This window comes from Mytilus californianus, unplaced genomic scaffold (genome assembly GCF_021869535.1).
Source record: "Mytilus californianus isolate M0D057914Y unplaced genomic scaffold, xbMytCali1.0.p SCAF_22, whole genome shotgun sequence".
NCBI lineage: Eukaryota > Metazoa > Mollusca > Bivalvia > Mytilida > Mytilidae > Mytilus > Mytilus californianus.
This window is the reverse complement of record NW_026262671.1, coordinates 3,704,885-3,725,730: the sequence shown is the minus strand read 5'-3', so window position 1 is coordinate 3,725,730 and position 20,846 is coordinate 3,704,885. Positions and strand designations below refer to the sequence as shown.

The 20,846-nt window shown below is 32.1% G+C and overlaps 1 protein-coding gene across 5 annotated transcripts; it reads right to left on the bottom strand.

Annotated features, from left to right (window-relative positions):
* Positions 1 to 2,020: 2,020 nt before the first annotated feature.
* Positions 2,021 to 18,107, bottom strand: LOC127732125 (uncharacterized). 5 transcript variants are annotated; one of them, XR_007996070.1, is made up of 3 exons: positions 17,970 to 18,107; positions 12,197 to 12,738; positions 2,021 to 2,063 (listed from the first exon to the last, which is right to left on the bottom strand). XR_007996070.1 is itself a non-coding variant. In XM_052241193.1 (3 exons), the coding sequence occupies exons 2-3, from the start codon at positions 12,663 to 12,665 to the stop codon at positions 9,318 to 9,320; spliced, it is 1,173 nt and encodes a 390-aa protein (XP_052097153.1). In that variant the 5' UTR covers positions 12,666 to 12,738; positions 17,970 to 18,107; the 3' UTR covers positions 9,276 to 9,317. The 5 variants fall into 5 exon arrangements, 3 of the variants coding, with proteins under 3 accessions (XP_052097153.1, XP_052097155.1, XP_052097156.1); XM_052241193.1 differs by lacking the exon at positions 2,021 to 2,063 and adding an exon at positions 9,276 to 10,021; XM_052241195.1 differs by lacking the exons at positions 2,021 to 2,063; positions 17,970 to 18,107 and adding exons at positions 9,276 to 10,021; positions 17,774 to 17,896.
* Positions 18,108 to 20,846: the final 2,739 nt, after the last annotated feature.

Here is a 20,846-nt window from a genome sequence, read left to right as displayed (position 1 = left end):
ATAATCTATATTTGTCGTGTAACAATTGCACAATACTTTATTGAAAAGATTTTGTTTTAGGTTTACACCTATCATTACATATTGAACTATCAAAATATTTGATCTCATTTTCAAGGTTACTTTATTATCATATTTTACTTAGTAAATCCTAAATTGTAATGATTAATCTGGTTTGACATTTAAATGTATCCTCTAGTGCTTTTATTTGACTAATACTGGTATACTGAATGCAATCGGAAGAAATCATTTTATAACTGGAAAGTTAACTCCAAGCAATTGAAATTTCAACAAGTTTGTCATATTTGACAAATATGGATATATTTGTTGCATTTTTATAAAATACATTTTCCTAGTTGTCTGTTTTAGGAAATGTTAAATAATGTTAAATAACATGAATAGTATTGACAGGAAGTACTTGTATTCTCAAATTGAAGTGCAGTCATTGAAAGACATCCAAAGGAGTGTATTTGTATATTTACAATTTTCTAGCATTACTCATTTCTGTTGTCTTTATATGTTACATATTTTTATTTTAAATCATCATTATATAGTGGTCGAAAATTGATGCATAAATTCAAATTTGAAGTGTTCGTGTAAACATCAATGTCATCATGGTATAGAAGTGATATTTGCCACCGAACGTTAAACATTAATCCACCCATCAAAATGTACTGGCGAAACAATCTTTTCATCGTCAAAAATAACTATATATTATTATATTCACTTAGTAAAAAAAATGACTTTAACACGCTTAGGCACGTTGAAGAAAATTAGCTTTTTTCCTGCATGTATTGCTTTGCGGTGAAATCAGTGGCAGTTACAAGATTTGTATTCGGTTCGGATTTAGAATTTATGAGGTCCAACAGTTGTACGTTCATATCTAGTTTGTTATAATAGTACTAGTATTCCCTTCATAAAAAAAATCTTAAATCATTATATCCTGGAAAAGTTATTTACCTAGAAAATGAGAATTAGAATAATTTTGGATATTAAATCAATTTTGAAAATGAATATTCTGGTCTGGTAAGAGCTGCAAAAACTAATCTTGCATTCTAAAAGATGTAAATGAAAATTCTGCAACAGAATTTTTTTTCGAGGGTAAGGTATTTTTTTATGTTTTTGTTATGTTTGTTATGTATTTTTGTTGTTTTAATTGTTTTATGTGGAATGGGCGTGTTTCAATAAAATGAGATACTAGTTCCAATTCAAATCAACACAGTTTCACACGGAAATCATAGTAAAGTTTTTTTTTTTTTTTTTTTTTTTTAATTTGAGTTACTCGTTAATACATCGGAGTCCTCAGAAAGGTTTTCTTCATTTATGTACAATGCATTAAATGTTAAATTTCAATGGAATAATTCAACTATAAGAGAAATTCTAGAAATATGTTAAGACATATTTATTAAAAATGTTAAACAGACAATTTAATGACATAGCCATAAAAGCTAAACATAAAACACATTTACGAGCTGTAGTTTTTGAATCACCGCTTTAGCGGGAATTCACGTTCGTACTTATACTTTGTTTTGTTTTCAGTTCCAAATAATTTTGACGTTTTTCTCGGTACTGCCATAATATAATATCATCGGGATGGTTCATGTTAAATCCAAACTTTTGCAATAATGAGTTTGTATGATGGTTTTGAATGTCATGGGAGAATTTACAATTCAGACGTGTACATTTCCCAGCAAACCAGTCTTTACAATTGTGAGGGAACGGGCATGCGTCGTCTGCTATAAAACATCCTTTGTCATTGTAATAATAGCACGGTCCTGATATCGTTTTAGAAGGAAAGTCTTTGAGCCATTTATTACATTTTTCCTTATAAAGTTTTGACAGACGAGAGTATTGTTTCTCAACAGGAAATCCGCATTTTTTAAGTTTTTCTAACGATTCTTTGTTGAGCACGTGATGTTTGGTACACACATCTTTGCATCCATCGTCTGATAAAATCAATTTAGCACAAACATGAGGCCAAACGCATGGTGAATGAGGGGCACCTTGGTTATAAATGATGCAAGGTAGTGGCTCAAAAGAAATAGTCAGCATCGATCCTGGAAATTCTGAAAAAGATAAAATAAAACATAGTTCAAAATATGGCACTCGTACATAATCTATTGCAAACAACTGTTAAAATATCACATGCGAGTTGTACATCAATTTGCAAAGATGGAAAAAAAATGTTATGTATATGTTTCATGAATGTTATATACATAAATAAGTTTTAAACATTTGAACTTATTCCTATTTAACTTTCCCGTTAAAAAAAAAAGAATCAACTTTATAGTGTAAAAAATGACACGTGTTTTATCTACATCCAGAAAAGATTTCCGCTCAAACCTTTACTATAGGATCTCGCGTGAATTTGTAGAGAGATGTGGTATTATTTGAAGGTGTCATTGTAACTTTCAGACAAAGAACAGCAGGAATAACTCTGTTCCCTTGCTTTTGTTTGTGTCAAATTCGTGTAGGGAATTTGCATTATAAATACAAAACATATCCCTTCTTTTCAATTTTAATACACAGTAATCATTTTATGATTGACACCATATATATGATCTATGAGGGTCTGGATGGGGTATACAGAATAGAGAAAAGTCCCAAAAATAACAAATAGAGAATAATAGGGTCTAAAATATAAAGAATAGTGATTAATGGAGTGCTCAAATATAAATAATAGAGAATAGAGGGGTCCTAAAATATAAAAATAGGGAAAATTAGCCTACAAAATCAAAGAATATTAAAATGAAAACTCCCATTTAAACCCTCATAGCATGGTGTTGTAAAGATCTTCTTATCATATTTAGTGCAACTATATGGGAGCAAACATTTGCAATATTCTCGTTTGTAAAACAATTTCAACATTGTGGTTTGTTAAAGAAAGTGATTATTATATGAAATATAATTCCAAAATATATTAACCATAAATTAAAGTTTTGTTAAAATGTTATGAAAAAAGAATCAAAAGATCAAAACTTATAACTGACAAAATTAGGACAAGAAATGTAAAGCGACGAAAAGACAAACAAGTCTTCAAGGAGATATGCACATGAAATTTACCTGTAATTTCCATATCATCAATAACATCTATAATAGCCGGTATCTTTTCGTCCAGTCCGGCTAGCAACAGTATATATATGTATGGCTTCAGGTACTTCACAACTGACTCATTTTAAAACAATTGGTGGGAAACCTTTATTATCCATGTGTAATTGAACAAATTCAGTCATTTCAATGTGGCACCAATAACAGTTTTTGAAATTTTCTGATAGAATAGTTTTAAGAATGTTTTTCATGTATTTTTTTAATGTTGTCCTCTATAAGATGTCCAGCTTGAAACTCAATTTCATGTAAACATCATGTAAAATTACTTTCATTTCGTTTCGTAAATAAAGTATGTGTGATCTGTCGGTCTGGTTCCATTGTTGTGTATGAGATGAACACGTGGTAAGATTTCACATCTTGAAGCTTAAACGGTTGTCGACCTTCATTTATTATAGAATTGCATTGCTTCATTGTTTTTTTCTGTCTTTATTTCACTTTTTTACATTACTTCTTTCCTTTTCAATGCAAAAGTCTGAAACATGAAAACAATTGATTTTATACACTTCATGGTGGACCAACGTAAATGTATATAAATAATAAACGTTGGATAAGCAACCAAACGACACAAATGACAAAAAGACTTTTACATGTCAAATCTATGTCTGCAACAATAGATTGGTGTCTTCACAATATGGCCACAAGCTCTAAAACGTCCAAAACTCCTCGTTGGAATCGTGGTATAGTGCTCGACTAAAGTAAGTGCCGTCGATGTTTCTATTCCTAGCTGGGTATAACCAAAGACTTGAAAATTGATTCGCGGTATTAAGGAGTAAGAGCAGTGTGTATATAATTCCAAGTATTTTGTATGTATACGACAAAATAGGCAAATTGGATTAAATGAAACCTATCTGTGCGATTTATAATTTTGAAATGTGCAAATACTAAGACAATCAAGTAGTAAAGATAGTGGAATGCACTCTCAATGTGTTCGATTGCATTTTAAACATTAATCACGTGCAATAAATTGATAATGCTTTTTTTTCTTATATGAATGCGATAAATTTTCTTATAGAATAGCGATGTGTTTTTAATTGTTAAAACTTATTAATGCTATACTTTTCTTATAGAACTGCGATATGTGTTTTATATGAAAACAATTATGACAATATTGCATTGTCAATTTAAAATAAACATGAAACATCGGCATTTATTCACGAATGGTTAGATGGAATAGGCAAAGTATGATCGCTGACACTGACATTTCGTATTTAAAATATCAAAATGAAGAGATGGAGTATGATTGCCAATGAAACCACTATCCAAAATGGCACGAATTTAGGCGTTATATGTCAACGATGAAATAAAAAACAGTCAGGTGTGAAACGACTCGACATGACAAAAGTGAAACGATTCAAACAATAAAAAAAACCAACGGTCTGATTTATGAAAAGAAAACAATAAACGAAAAACAGACAAAACAGACAACAACTAACGACAACATCTAAATTACACGTCAGGCTCCCGACTTGTGACAGATGTATAAAGAATGTGGCGGAGTTCAACATGTTTGAGAGCGCTCTACCCTCCCCTTACATGGGACAATGGTGTACTAGCATTACATAAGATCTACCTGTAAAAATAGATATGGCTTGACTCATCATATCAGCACGAAGCACAAAAACCCCAACTAACATGAAGAAAAAAGACACAAAGTACTGATCTAAGAGTACTTGCAGCTACTGAAAGTTAGTTAAAAGGCAAAAACAACTAACATGAAGAAAAAAGACACAAAGTACTGATCTAAGAGTACTTGCAGCTACTGAAAGTTAGTTAAAAGGCGAAAACAACTAACATGAAGAAAAAAGACACAAAGTACTGATCTAAGAGTACTTGCAGCTACTGAAAGTTAGTTAAAGGGCAAAAACAACTAACATGAAGAAAAAAGACACAAAGTACTGATCTAAGAGTACTTGCAGCTACTGAAAGTTAATTAAAAGGCAAAAACAACTACTAGTACTAAACAATAATGTCGCGTTCTCCCAGACTTAAGTTTTGATAATTACACTCCCGATGTATTTAGTGTTAAGAATTCATAAACAGTCTGCGAAAAGCGTGACCTCGTAAATGCCGTAACATAAGTACATTAATTTGACAGGATGTAGCAACATAACTTTTCATAAATGTAAAGAAATCAATATTTAGCTATGTTTAATTTATCAAAAACAAAAAGCTATATTTTAACATCTTTCTACGGTGTTAAAATGATATTCAAAGGATCAATAAGTCTACATGGATCGTGTTTCAATTTACGTACTTTATAAACAACATAACCGTTAACAATAGGAAGTGATATCCTGTTCTATAAGAATTCTACAGGTACAGTCACACTTCAAATACGCATCTATGAAAGAATTTAGTAAAATGTTTAAGTAATTTATGGTAACGAAACCAAATCCCTGACTATAAGTAATATGAACCTTTTAATTTAAAAAGTTGAACATGTTTTATATGCTTGAATTGCTACTTTTTACTATGAAATACGTTAACATAAAATTTCTTTCCAAAGAAAATCCTCTTTTTTATCGAAATTTTCAGAAATGTACTGCTATTGAATTATTTTCCTCCCGTACTCTAATTGACCGACAGCTTTTCCTTATGAAGTTATCTTAACCATGACACTTCGGCAACTGCACAGCGCAAGTGTGAGTGAAAACCGGGATGAAAGAAAAGGTAAACAAACGTTGGAAGAAGATAGTATTAATCGATTCTAAAAGAAAACAGTTAATACACCTAACAACTGTCATGGCATAGTTAAATTAACAAATGGGAACGCACCGAAAATATAAACGACTGCAAATATACAACGCTTTATCATCTCACTTTGTTCACGTGCTCTATGATTCTGTGTTTATTGTTAAATTTATCAATAGGTAATGACTGGTAAACTTCGGCATCAAAATCTGAACGTTAATAAGTTATCAATTAAACAGACTTTAGACGGTTCTCTACTGAGTTAGACTCAAAATCAATTTTGGATTTCCCTATCAATATTGCACAGTATTTACCACCTTCCAAGTCCCATAATACACGATCCAATCGTTTAACTAAGTATTTCTATCTTAAATGGTGGTTGCTACTGTCACTATTCTTCCGAACTATTCGATTGTATCACGGACATAACCTTTTGCTATTACTCATTTGTTATTTTGCTATTGAACATATATTTCAGGACTTGGTTTTGGTTTGTATTTAAACGATAAGTTGACAGTTGATATATCCATAAAGATGTCTTGCCTTATTTCTCATTTTACAGATGCACTTGATTCGTTTCTTTTGAAACAATCTTGAAATGTAGGTAATGATCGATTTCAGACTCTGTTGATTTATAGTTATACATAAAACTCAAGTTTAATCTTAAAATTTATTTACTTTTTCCCGAAAAATCGAAGGATAAACAACCAAATAGGAAACCAGTATATGACTGTTAATAAATATCAACTATAATCTATCAGTCGATTGATTTTAAAAAATCGGGGAAATATTTACAAATAAAATCTACTGACTTACTTACTTGACCTAAAAAATCTCAACTTATACTTTAGTTTTATTCAATTAGATTGCAAATGACTATTTTGCAAATCCTCTTTTGTTTTAAAATTGCTTTCACTTGATGTCAGTTTTTACTTGCCAGAGGAAATGTGCTCTACAATTTTTATATGCAATGGAAAAAATTCTATATCCGGAAATACAATCGCAAGTAATTAAAAATCATCAACTCTGTCATATTTGACATACATTTGTTGAATTTTTTTTCCAAATGATTTTTCTCTTACGTCAGTTAGGGGAAACATAGAATAAAGTATTTACAACGGATAGTACAATCATTTGACATGCAATAACAGTTCATTATAAGTCATTTTACATACATTGTTTGGCCGAACTGATAACTTTTGCCGGTCTAATTGTCACATGTTCTTCTTCTCCGGAAATTCATTTAAGGAAAATCAGTGCCAAAAATTTTTAAATCTAGTTAATAAAATCGTTTTATGGAGTAATGCGTACTGCCGGGAGCTCTCATATAGCGATAAACGTTTGATAAAATGAAGAGCAGTTTACTAAAGGCAGCCTAAAAGAAAAGAAGTCTTCTGCTCAAGAGGGGTAGATCCTTTGTATTTGTTTTTTTTTGTTTTTAATTACAGTGTCATTTTAATAGGTATATCAGTTAGTTTCCATTTTCATAAAAGAAATGCATTGACTATACACCTCGTTTTATTAGGAAAAAATGATATTGTCAATAACATGAGTATTCAAATCTACCGACAATTGAAACATTTGACACAAGTTGTAAGTCGAATTATAAAATTATATATTTAAACATTTAAACACAGGGAGACATTAGAACTTTAACTCATCTGTGAAGAGCAATTTCACCAAACAATCTTTGCAATATAGCCTTTCAATTTAGAAGCGTATAATCAGATCACTTAAGATAAATTAGTAATGAATAAGCAAGGGCGGATCCAGGATTTTTGAAAGGAGGTCGTAATACCATATACTTTGGACGCTTTTTGCGAGAAAATGAATGAATGAATGAACTTCATTATCATAAAACTACATATCATAGTTACAGAGAAAATATATATTTACAATTACATATATCTATATATAAACATGCACATGTGTGAACAAACTTATTTGGAGGACTGACTTTCACCTGTATAATTTTTATAAACTTACATGATTTTTATAAAATGATAATATTGTCTGATGTATATATTTGCCAAACTTAAAGGGGGGACTAATGTCCTCTATCCTCACCCCCCCCCCCTTTTTGAATCCACCACTGAAAAGTATTTGAAATATTGTATAAAACATATAAATATTGTTGAAGACTACATATGAGACTACTTGTTTTTCGGGTATTTTTCTAGATCATCGTGCTGTAACTTATTTTAGGTTCTTATGGTAATAATAGGAAAGTTTTTACTAAACTTTTTGTTCACCGAGAGGTTTTATATCGAGACTCACGTAAATTCTAGCTCGGGAAACGTTAAATGTTAAATGTTAATATTATGTGACAAAGAGAACCTCGTTCAACTTTGCTTTTGGAGCGAGTGAAGATAAAACATATCTATAATCAGATAGGGGTATTAAACTTCAGTGTGATTTGTAAATGTGGTGTATTAAAAAAATGGTTAAGAAACTGGTCTTTTTCAGACTGGACAAGTAGCTACTGTAAAGGCAACGCAGAATATCAGTCTAATCGGTATTAATGTCAGATAAGTTTGATTTGTGTTTAGCCCCATTTCAGCACTATCGGCTATTTCTTAGCGGTTAATTTGTATTGGTGGAGGACGCCAGAGCACCGATGAGAACCAACGACCTTCGGCAGAAAAACTGACAATCCTAATCAATTAAGATTGGAGTCTAGCACACCTACCATGTGTGAGTTTCGAACTTACAACCTCAGTGTTGACAGCATAGTAACACAGTAGTTGGACTAATTAGGCAACTCTGCCTTCGAGGCCTCTGTCAGGTAAGATAGTTTGCATATACATGTAGAGAATATCTACTGCAATATTGTTACATAACAGAGCACCAATTAAACATTTGCAAACAAGCAGAAAAATACTTGTCAAAGGAACGGAGCGTTGGTTGCACGATCCGTTTTGCTCTTCAACTTCGTACATTATTTGGCCTTTCATCTTTTTTATTTCGAACGTCACTGATGAGTCTTTTATAGACGCGACAAGCGTCAGGCGTACACAATTAAATGCCTGGTGTCTATGACGAGTTTATTTACATAGTACTATGCTTAACTCGGTGTGTGTCATCACTATTGTCATGGGGTTTCCATTTTTAAGTTACAGGAAATTAGTCTAAAAAATCAATGCAAGCCAACAACACATTTACCTGTACAGTTAACAACGTGTTCTCGAAAAATAAATGGTCAATATCGAATAACAATCAAAATTCCCTGACAAGTTGTGAATCAATTCAACAACAACAACATAAAGGCAGCAGTATCCACTGCCGATATTTGACTTTAGGCAGGCACAGAATCTAAGTAAGGGGTAAAAGTGGAGTTTATTGCGCGTGGAAACAATATAATAAGTTTTTGTTTTAAAAAATGCAATACTTGTAAACGCATCTGAGTGCTCATTTGCCGCAATGTATATACATAGCCTTTTGTACTAATGGGATGAAAAGCAATCACATGCACTCTGGAATTATTTATAGTAATTTAATGTAAAATGCCATGCGAGATTATTTCAATGTTTACTCGAAAGAAAATTTTTAAAATATGTTGAGACATATTTATTAAATATGTTAAACAAACAATTCAATGACATAGCCATAAAAGCTAAATATAAAACACATTTACTCGCTGTAGAGTTCGGATCACGGCTTTTGCGGAGATTGACGTTGGTGTCTTGTTTTGTTTTCAGTTCCAAATAATTTTGACATTTTTCTCGATACTGCCATAAAATAATATCATCGGGATGGTTCATGTTAAATCCAAACTTTTGCAATAATGAGTTTGTCTGAGGGTTTAGAACATCATGGGAGAATTTACAATTCGAACGTGTACATTTCCCAGCAAACCAGTCTTTACAAATGTGAGGGAACGGACATGCGTCGTCTGCAATAAAACATCCTTTGTCATTATAATAATAGCACGGTCCTGATATCGTTTTAGATGGAAAGTCTTTGAGCCATTTATTACACTTTTCCTTATAAAGTTTTGACAGACGAGAGTATTGTTTCTCAACAGGAAATCCGCATTTTTTAAGTTTTTCTAACGATTCTTTGTTGAGCACGTGATGTTTGGTACACATATCTTTGCATCCATCGTCTGACAAAATAAATTTAGCACAAACATGGGGCCAAATGCATGGAGAATGAGGGGTATCTTGGTTATAGTTGATGCAAGGTAGTGGAACAAATGAAATAGTCAGCATCGATCCTTGAAATTCTGAAAAAAGATAAATCAAGATATAGTGTATTAGTAAAAGATCTGGCGCTGTGGCACAAACGAAATAGTCAGCATCGATTCTGGAAATTCTGAAAAAGATAATTCAAGATATAGTTTATTAGTATAAGATCTAGCGCTGCATATTCTATAATTGTTCAAATAACAAATGTTAATCGTACATCATTTGCAGAGTTTGAAATCCCAGTATATAATAATATATGTGTGTGGTTTTTTTTTCAGCAGTTGAAAAAGAGGTCAGTGTTGTGTGGAGATCATTGTTTATTTTCCGAATCATCCTCATATTTCCCAATGAAATATCAAATAAACTATAGTGTCTAAAAAGACACGTGTTTTTAATACTTTCTATCAACATCTAGTAAAGAATTCCGCACAAACCGTTACTAGGGACTGGCTCGAATTTGACGAGAGATGTGGGCTATTATTTAAGGTATCGCTGCGAATTTCAAACGAAGAATCGCAGGAAACACTCTGTTCCTTTGCTTTTTGTTGTGTCAAGTTCATGTCGGGAATTCATATTATAAACACAAAAAAAAATACTCCTTCTTTTCATTTTTCATACAATTATCATTTTATGATTGACACCATATATATGCTATATGAGGGTCTGGATTGGGTATACAGATTTGAGGACAATAGCCTAAAAAATTAAGAATAGAGAAAAGGGCCAAAAAGTAAAAAGTAAAATATAACAAGCATTCTGAGAGTATTGCATGGCAATACATAGTCCCCTACCGGGTAAAAATTCGTTTTACTGGAACAAAATGCTAACTTGTTCTATAACTTGTCATGGTGTAAACAAAAAGTAAATATCATGTCAATATCTTCAAGCATGGTTAAAATCAGTGTGGAAAACTGATTATATGAGTGAAAAAAACATAAGATATGTTTAATAGTTCTCTAAAATAAGATATGATGTAATACAGTGTATATCTATTTTCAAATTATAATCAAATATAATTAATAGTTCCAAATATTTTTTCTTTCATTTGTCACAAACTAATATAGATTTGTAACTTATCTATAAAATGTCAACAACATTTATCTACACAATGTAATGTATTGAAATATATACATTAATAAAAATAGATTATTATCTAATTAAAGGATTTCTCTTCATAAATTTTTCTTTATATATATATAGCATTCAGAAATTAGTTTATACTAAATAACAAACAAACCTGCTAAAAAATCCTTCAAATAATTTAACAATGAATGTCTTTTAAAAAATGAGTTATCTCCCTTTGTACAGAAATATGGTTTAACATAGTACTCTAACATTAGATATGGTCCAGAGTTATGGTCCATAACTCTGGACTAAATTATCAGACCGGAACAAAATTCGAACTTGATCTGTAACTTGTCATGATAAAACAATATACCAAATATCAAATCAATATATTCAAGCATGAAGAAAAAAAGTGTGGAAAGCTTATTTGCCGGACTGACAGAAGGACAGACAGACGGACAGACAGACGGACGGGGTGCAAACCTAAAGTCCCCTTCGACTTCGTCGGTAGGGGACTAAAAATACCGAACTCCAAGGAAAATTCAAAAAGGAGAGTCCCTTATTAAATGGCAAAATTAAAAGCTCAAACACATCAAACGAATGGAAAACAACTGTCATATTCCTGACTTGGTACAGGTATTTCCTTATGTAGAAAATGGTGGATTGAACCTAGTTTTATAGCTTGCTAAACCTCTCATTTGTATGACAGTCGCATAAAATTCCATTATATTGACAATAATGTGTGAACAAAACAAACAGACATCATAGGTAAAAATGTCAAAAAGAGGGGTACAGCAGTCAACATTGTGTAAAAACCTTAATCACTATAAAAACAATATAAAGAACAGAGAATAATGAAGCGCCAATTATATAAAATATAAAGATGAGAGAATAATGGGGTGCTAAAATATAAAGAATAGATAAAAAAGGCTACACAATTGAAGAGTGCGGACGAATACAACATGAATTGCCAAATATATTACCAAAAATATATTCAGTTGAAATCTATTAAAAGATTATGAAGAAATTTAAGAGGCGGAAGACACCAAAGGAAGAATCAATAAAGTCGAAGCGAGACAATATCATGGCATGTAGAGCGACGAAAAAACAAACAACAGCCTACAAGGATATTCCCAACGGTAAATTACCTGTAATTTCCATATCATTAATAACATCTACAATATCCGGCATCTTTTCGTCCAGTCCAGCTTGCAACAACATATATGTGTATGGCTTAAGTGCTTCAGGTACCTCACAACTGTCTAATTTTAAAACAATTGGCGGAAAACCTTTATTATCCATGTGTAATTGGACAATTTCAGTCATTTCAATGTGGCACCAATAACTATTTTTGAAGTTTTCTGATAGAAGGACAATAGTTTTCAGAGATTTTTTCATACATTGTTTAATGTTGTCCTCTATAAGATGTCCAGCTTGAAACTCAATTTCGTGTAAACAACATGTAAAGTTACTTTCGCTTAGTTTCGTAAATAAAGTATGTGCGATCTGTCGGTCTGGTTCCATTGTTGCGTATGAAATGAACACGTGGTATGTTTTCCCATCTGGAAGTGCAAACGGTTGTCGACCTCCATTTTCTATATATCTGCAGTGCTTCATTGTTCTTTTTTTTTTCTTTCTTTCACTTTGTTTTTACATTACATTGTATTTGTTTACTCTCTCTCGCAACAGTCTGAAATACGAAAAAAATTATTTGATACACGTCATGGTGGACCAACGTCAATGAATATAAATAATAGTTGTTGGATAAGCAACTAAACGACACAAATGACAGATAAGACTCAAGTTTATGTCTTCTACAATAGACTGGTGAAATTAGAAAAGCTGAGAGGAAAAATATTTATGATATTTTAAAAGTTTATTTACTTTATTCCTGGTTCATGATATTTTTTGCCGGAAAGATGCGTATAGTTTATATTGCAATGACTTCAAATAATATAGCCATCTTGTCACAGCGAAAAAAAACCCGCTGTATTGTCTTTACAATTGAGGTTTTAACCGGCTGTTTATCAAATAAGCATGGTTAGATCATAGAAAATAAAACTTGGTGGTAAAAGTTTTTCTGTTTTTCTTTTAAAACAATTTAGTGTATAACATTTTCCGTTAGGCAACAAGATTTTTAGTTCATTTCAAAAAGTATAGCCGTTTTGTCACAACGTTAGAAAAACGTGATTGATGTCATGCTCGGGTTTTTAATTTTATATTTTATAATTATTTGTTTCCAGTTTAACTCGAATGAAAAAAAGAAATATAAGTTATAATATAACCCAAGTATTAGAAAGGAAAAGTTTAAGTTTAAATTCAAATGTCGATCAAATGAGGTTGATATATAAAATATCGGGATTATCGTTTTTTGGCATATTTGAAATTGAAAAGAAAAATGTATAATTTTATTGTAAATGAAAAAAAAAATAGAGAAAAACCATTGCTAGCAATTATAAGAAACAAAGGACATGCATAATGCCACAAAAGAACGGAGATGAGAAAAACATGACTCCCAAATGTTTAACTACCGAGATATTTTGCTACAAAGAGAGCATCGGGAAATGATAAAACATAGAAATGAAAGGAAACGGAAAGAAATGCGACAAAAGAATATATGTATATGCAAAAAGTAGGAAATGTAAATTCAATACCTAATTTATATTTTTTTTAAATCTGTAAATTTGCCGGAAATTAATGTATGCATCCATTAATGCGAACTGCTGGCAAACGGAAAATTTTCAATTGTGGCCTGGAAAGATTGTAAAACTATGCATTTTTAGACAAACCGGAAGCTGGTTACCAAATTCACTTCAGTTAATTGAACTCATCAATTAAAGCTTGAACGCTTGAAACGTTCTTTGAAATCGTCCAAATCGCCTTATTATAAGGAACGTCGTGTAACGCTCACTAGTATCAACATCGTGCGCAACGTATCTAAGACTCAAATTTTATTGTAATTTTAGTATCAGTCTATCATGTCTTTGGACAGTGCGAATCGAAAACACGTTTCATATGTAGAGTTATGATATTTTCTTTTGTAAACGAGATGCATTTTGGGAAAATCGCATACGAATATCCTATTTGTAGGAAAGAAAAAAAAGCTTTTCGGGAAATGAATATTTTTCCTTTTGAAAACAGGGACGATTTCCCATGCACTGTGTACATATAATTCCAAGAATTTTGTATTTATACGAGAAAATAGGTAAAAAAGACGAAACCTATTTGTACAATCTATAATTTTGAAGTACAAATACTAAGACAATTATGTAGCAAAGACAATAGAATGAACTCTCAATTTGTTCGATTGCATTTTAAACCATAATCACGTGTATTAGATTGACAATGGTATATAATGGTATATTTTTATATATGACTGCGATATTTTTCTTATAGAATAGCAATATTGTTTTTATAGTGAAAAAAATAATAATGTTATACTTTTCTCATAGAACTGCAATATTTTCTTCATATGAAAACGATTACGACATTATGCAAAATGCATTTAAAACAAACAAGAAACATCGTCATTAATTCATGACAGGAAAGGTAGAATAGGCAACTTATGATTGCTGACACTGATAGTTCGTACATGAAATATAATAATGAAGAGATGGAGTATGATTGCCAATGAGACAACTACCAAACAGGGTCCAACTGACACGAGTTTAAGCATTATATGTCAACGAAAGGCATTCAACAATTAGAAAACCTCAGTCAGCTTTGGTACGACTCGACATGACAAAAGGGAAACGATTCAGACAAAAACAAAAAACAACGGTCTGATTTATGAAAAAAAAAACAATAAACGAAAATCAGATATAACAGACAACAACTAACGACAACAACAACATTACAGGCTCCCGAGATATATACAGAATGTGTTGGGGTTCAACATGTTTGAGAGCGCTCAACCCTCCCCTTACCTGGGACAATGGTGTACAAGCATAACATAAGAACTACCTGTAAAAATATAACTTGATGGCTTGACTCATCAGATCGATACGAATCACACAAAAAAACCCTTAACTAACACGAAGAAATATGACACAAAGTACCGATCTAAGCGTACTACTTGCAGCTACTGAAAATTACTTATAAGACTATAACAACTACTAAATAAATGGGGAATGTGTCCATGGGACACAGATGATGCCCCGCTTGCATATCATATAAAGTTATAAAGGGACATTACTGAAGAACGGTAAAAGTAACGCTACCCAAACTTGTACTTGATCTGTGTTTCGTGGTAATAAGTATTATGTATAAGTTTTATAACATTTGGTTGAGGTTTACTTAAGTTAGAGAACGGAAACGAAAAATTCAGCATTTTTTCATTTTTAAACGGGCATAACTCTAGAACGGTTAAAGTGACGACAAAATTCGAACTTGATCTGTGTTTTGTGGTAATAAGCATTGTGTATAAGTTTCATAACATTTGGTTGAGGCAAGCTAAAGTTAGAGAACGGAAACCAACTTTTGGACGTACGGACGGACAAGGGTAAAACTTTGTGTCCCCTCCGCTACGACAGGGGCATAAAAATCATGCTATCCCAGACTATCGTTTAAATAATTATACACTTCTTATGGATTTGGTGTTAATACTGCATAACCGGTCTCGAACAGCGTGACCTTGTAAATACCGTAACATAAGGGAGCAACCATTTAACTTCAAAAAAGGGGGGGGGGGGGGGGGGTGTTATGGTTTTTGACTGATGTCTGAGTCGGAATTTTTTTTTCGTGCAAAGCGTGAACATTTTTTTTAGGTTTTCGACGCTATCGATCAAATTATTTAACACTCTAAGGTATGGGGAAAATCTGGACCCATATTTTTTTTTTGTCAAAGTGGGGATCAGAATATTTTTTAAGGACAAAAACATAACACCCCCCTTTTTTTGAAGTTAAATGGTCGTTCCCTAAGGATAATAGTTTGACAGGGTGTAGCACCATAACTTTTCATAAGTGTAAAGAAATCCATATTTATCTATGTTTAATTTGTCAAATACAAAATCCATGTCATTACGGATAAAAAAAATAATCCATTTCTACGATGTTAAAATGATATTAAAATGATCAATATATAAGTCTATATATACACGGATCGTGTTTCCCATTCGTACTTTATAAACAACACAATCGTAAACAATGTATAGGAAGTGATGTCCCGTTTTTTTACGAATTCTACAGGTAGTCACGCTTCAAAAACAAATCTTTGTATCTATGAAAGAATTTAGTAAAATGTTTAAGTAATTTATGGTAACGAATACTCTAACTTAAAGTAATATGATACATGTGTACTTACAATTTCAAAAGATGGATAGGTTTTAAACACTTGAGTGGCTAAATTTTACTATGAAACACGTGTACATAGAATTATTTCAACAGAAAATCTTCTTTTTGTCCAAAACTTCAGAAATGCTATTAATCATTATCTTCCTGTACTCTAATTGACCGACATTAAAACAATCTAATTTTAAAAATATTTTTTTTTTTTCGATTCGCACTTTCCAAATAGACTGTGAATACTAGTATTTTAATCTCGCACTTTCCAAATAGACTGACAATATACCAGTATTTTAATCTGACAGTGTGATAGATGGCTCCTTATCGTCCAGTGTCAAACATTACATGCATATTATTGATATATTACGAATTTATATTATACATGTGTCGAGTTTTGGTTTTGTGATTGGATAAAGGAGACGTCAGCATATATTATGATCGACCGGATTTTAAAGTGCAAGCTCGCAAGGTAAACTTCAGAGGAAAACATGTCTCCTTGTCAATTCTTCTTAATAAATATAAACTCATAATTATGCTTTTTACTAAAAGTTGCATGCATAGCAGGAAAACAGCCGAAATGCCAATTCTGGTTTGACCATGGATACAAAAACTACGGGTTAAGAAGATGGGAGGCCTAGAGATTTCACCTAAAAACTTAAAAGGGGGCATGCCTACGTTTCGCAGAGATTTACTTGTTATGAAGACAAATTTGATGGTATTGGGTTCTAACAATGGATCCGTCCTCTGAGATCACATTCGCACAAATAGGAATCATATTTTACAATACAATCTTAAATAAGAATTTTCTATGGACCGTCTTATGAGGAACAAAATGTTTTTAATCTCAATGCCGTTTTCTCCCAGGATAATCCCAAGAAATTAACTAAACAAAACAGACGAAACAAATAAGATGTAACATAAAAAGAGAACTTTTAGAAATTAATTCAGGATTTGAAAGAACCTTAATATTGTTGTTTAAAATGATATATAATATATAACAATTAAATATTATCCTATGGTAAACACATATGAAATATTTGCCACTGGACGTTATGCAAACAACAACAATCAATCAATCAATCATAGACAATGACTGATCATAGTTGTCTCATTGACAATCATACCAGACCTCCTTATATTCGTATTTATAAAGTTACAGACAGCTTGTTTAAAGTTTAAATTTAGGAATTAAACTTTCCTGTATTTTTATATTACTTGTAAATTGGCACATATTACTTTTAGTTATTCTTCGTACTTTATACAGTTAACTTTACATTATGAGACTAATAGATTGATGTATAAGTCCAGGTTTACAGTTAATAGTGATTAATTAGTAATAGGGAAACAAACGATTATATCCCATCATGATTTTCAGAAGATGTAAAATTCAGTATGACAAAAATCCATGGACGCAAATTCTATTTAAACTAGACATTTGTTACCCTCCATCTCGGCCACCATATCATGACTGAAGATCGACGAATTTAAACCCCACGAAGGCCTCATGTATATCATAAATTTTGCCGGAATGCGGAAGACAGATATATTGTAATGTGCAATCACTTCAACTGAACCAAGGATAATGATTAAAAACATTTAAAATTATTTTTTAAGCTTATAAAGCATGAAAAATCTTACCTTGGTCCGACAATTCCTTCTTTAGTACACGAAAGTGTTTATTTTTACCTATGACAACACATCTGTGACAGTTTAATGACCTAGTTTTCCTCCAGTCGATTTCATTTAATAGTTTGTTGACGTCATAGACACATTATCTAGATATCATATATATTCAAATCAGCGAAGCGCTGACACACATCAGTGATTCATACGAACTTTTTTTTGTGTAAAGATGAGATGCAATTATTTAGAATAAATTTCCATAATTTCAATTACTGGTATATGTTTTCAGATAGTAAATTCCAGTTAATAATTAGGGGACAGATCTTAGACTAAAACTTGATGACCATATTTTGTCAAAAATTGACACACGTTAGATGCATTTATATTCCCTTTTTTCAAGCCAAAACTTCAAGATTTTAAAATTATTTCAACTGATTATCAATGTAAATCTTTGTGACAGTGTTTACTCTTTTTACAAACATGTCAAAATTAGACTTTTGTTTAATATCTCAGATTAAGGATTAAGAAATTTTGTAATTGTTTTCATCCAAGTGTGGTCTTTAACAATAAGTTTGAAATTAAATGATAAATAATCTGAATTAGCACTTTATAGTTAAAGCTGTTATTTTCTTTGTAGTTTAAGTGAAAATGTAGTTATTATGTAATGTTATGTTTGAAAGTTATGTTTGGTAACCCACAAGATCTTATGTTGTCAACAACTAGCTATAGATTAAAAAGAACTAGTCCAGCCTTTTTTCATTAAATAAAGGTTTATGTATGATAAGACAATCATTTTATTTTGTGATTGTTAGGTCAAGCAATATAAAGAGAAGACTTTGATTTTAAATTAAGAAAATAAGAGAATTGAAGCTAAGATATTATTGAGATTAATGGGTACATAAGCAAGAACTGCAATTCTGAATTGGATTGTACATAAGTATATATTATATTTGAATTTGGAAATAATTAATATTAAAAATACAACGAAAATGCATTGTTGAAATATATTTGATGATGACCACCACAGCCAGGCCCAACCTTGACCACCCACCAAGTGATCCATCAACTCTACCATGTGTGAGCTAGCCAAACTCACAGTATACCAATGATGAGGGTCAAGGTGCATACCGAGGGGCACTTCACCCGTGTCAAATTCTCACATTGATTCAATTATGCTGACACCTATTATTGTCGAGGTTGGATCCATGAGTCTTAAATGGGGCATATTTGCCAAAAATAGTATTTGTATTCATTTGGTATGATTTTATGCCATGAAAATTATATTTTTTCTGATCAAAGAGGGGTGTATGCCCTCAGCTATGCACCACGCTTGAATCAGCCACAGAATGTACATGTATAATGTGAGAGAAATTTAAAATACCAGATTTATTGAACATGTAAAAAACTGGTTTCTACTTTTATTTGGAAATCATACTATTTCATTGCTGTTAATGTAATAGTTAAGGTTTCGTTAATTGAGTGAATGAAATTATTTAGAAAAAAACATATAATATATTACATATTCGAATACAGTGACAATCATTGCATGTCAAAGAAACACCTAATGGTGTTTTGTACTAAAATAAATTGCTTCGCCGAGCGCAGCTGGATATGACCGCAGAGGTCCAACCCTGAACAGTTGGGGCAAAAATGGACACAATATTCGCGCTTGATACAGGTCTGAATTTGGATTGTAATTAAATATTTGACACATAATAGGTTTCTGACACAGAATAGAACTTAGAATTGGTTATATGATTTGATTTTATATTCAATTTATGCTTTTGTGCAATACACTATGCTGTTGCGAATTGACCCCCCCCCCCCCCCAAAAAAAAAAATTATACCCCCTTTTCTTGCTTTTGTGCAATACACTTTGCTGTTGCCAATTGACACCCCCCCCCCCCCCCCCCACCAAAAAAAAAAATGTACCCCCCCTTTTTTCTTTTTAATTTCTGAAATCTGAAATGAGAAAAAAATTGCCCCCCTCTCATTTTCTATTTCTTTTATACACCCCCCCCCCTTACAATTTTTTTTCCTCCCCCCCCCCCCCCTTTTTCCAAAAAAAAAAACTTTCCCTCAAGATATGGTCATAATCTCAATTCAAATTTCCAATGGAGTTTGCAACCATAATTACCCATTTAAATACATCATAAAAGTCTTAAAATTAAAAATGACATACATAATCATGGCTAAAATTAATTTTCCCTAATCAGCATTTTTAAATAGTAACTTCTAAAAATAAATTGACAGCTAATCACCTCATGACAATACATTTCTTTACACATAATTTAAAAGCAGTGTAAGGGAGGTAATCCAAGCATAACATTGTACTTTTTTTTTTATTGTCTATTAACCAGGAAACCCTTGTTTCCCCCCCCCCCCCCCCCCTTTTTGCCCCTTATTCCTAAACGGTTTGAGCCATAACCCCCCAAAGCCAATCCTAACCATCCATTTGTGGTATGGAAACTTGTGGTATAATTTCAGAGAGATCCATACACAGTTCCACAAGTTATTGTCTGGAAACTAGAAAAATGCTTATTTGGGCCCCTTTTTGTCCCCTAATTCCTAAACTGATAGGACTCTAACCCCCAAAATCAATCCCAACCTACCTTTTGTGGTTATAAACCTTGTGTTTAAACATAGATTTCTATTTACATTTACTAAAGTTATTGTCCGGAAACCAAATGTCTTCGGACGACGACGTGATATCAATATACGACCGCTTTTTGCGGTTGTATAAAAATTAACATCCCTTGTATTGCATATAGAGAGAACTGGTTCCTGAAACTTCTGATGAACCAACCAGGAGGAGGGGTATGAGGGGTCCTGATCCCGAAATCCCGGGCTTAAAAACATGAAATCCCGAGGTCCCGAATTTAAAGAAATTTA

Coding starts and splice junctions, on each gene's coding strand:
- LOC127732125 (XM_052241193.1), bottom strand. CDS start 12,665: ATGAAGCACTGCAGATATATAGAAAATGGAGGTCGACAACCGTTTGCA. Junction 10,022..12,196: donor TAATGATATGGAAATTACAG/GTAATTTACCGT, acceptor ATCTTTTTTCAG/AATTTCAAGGATCGATGCTG.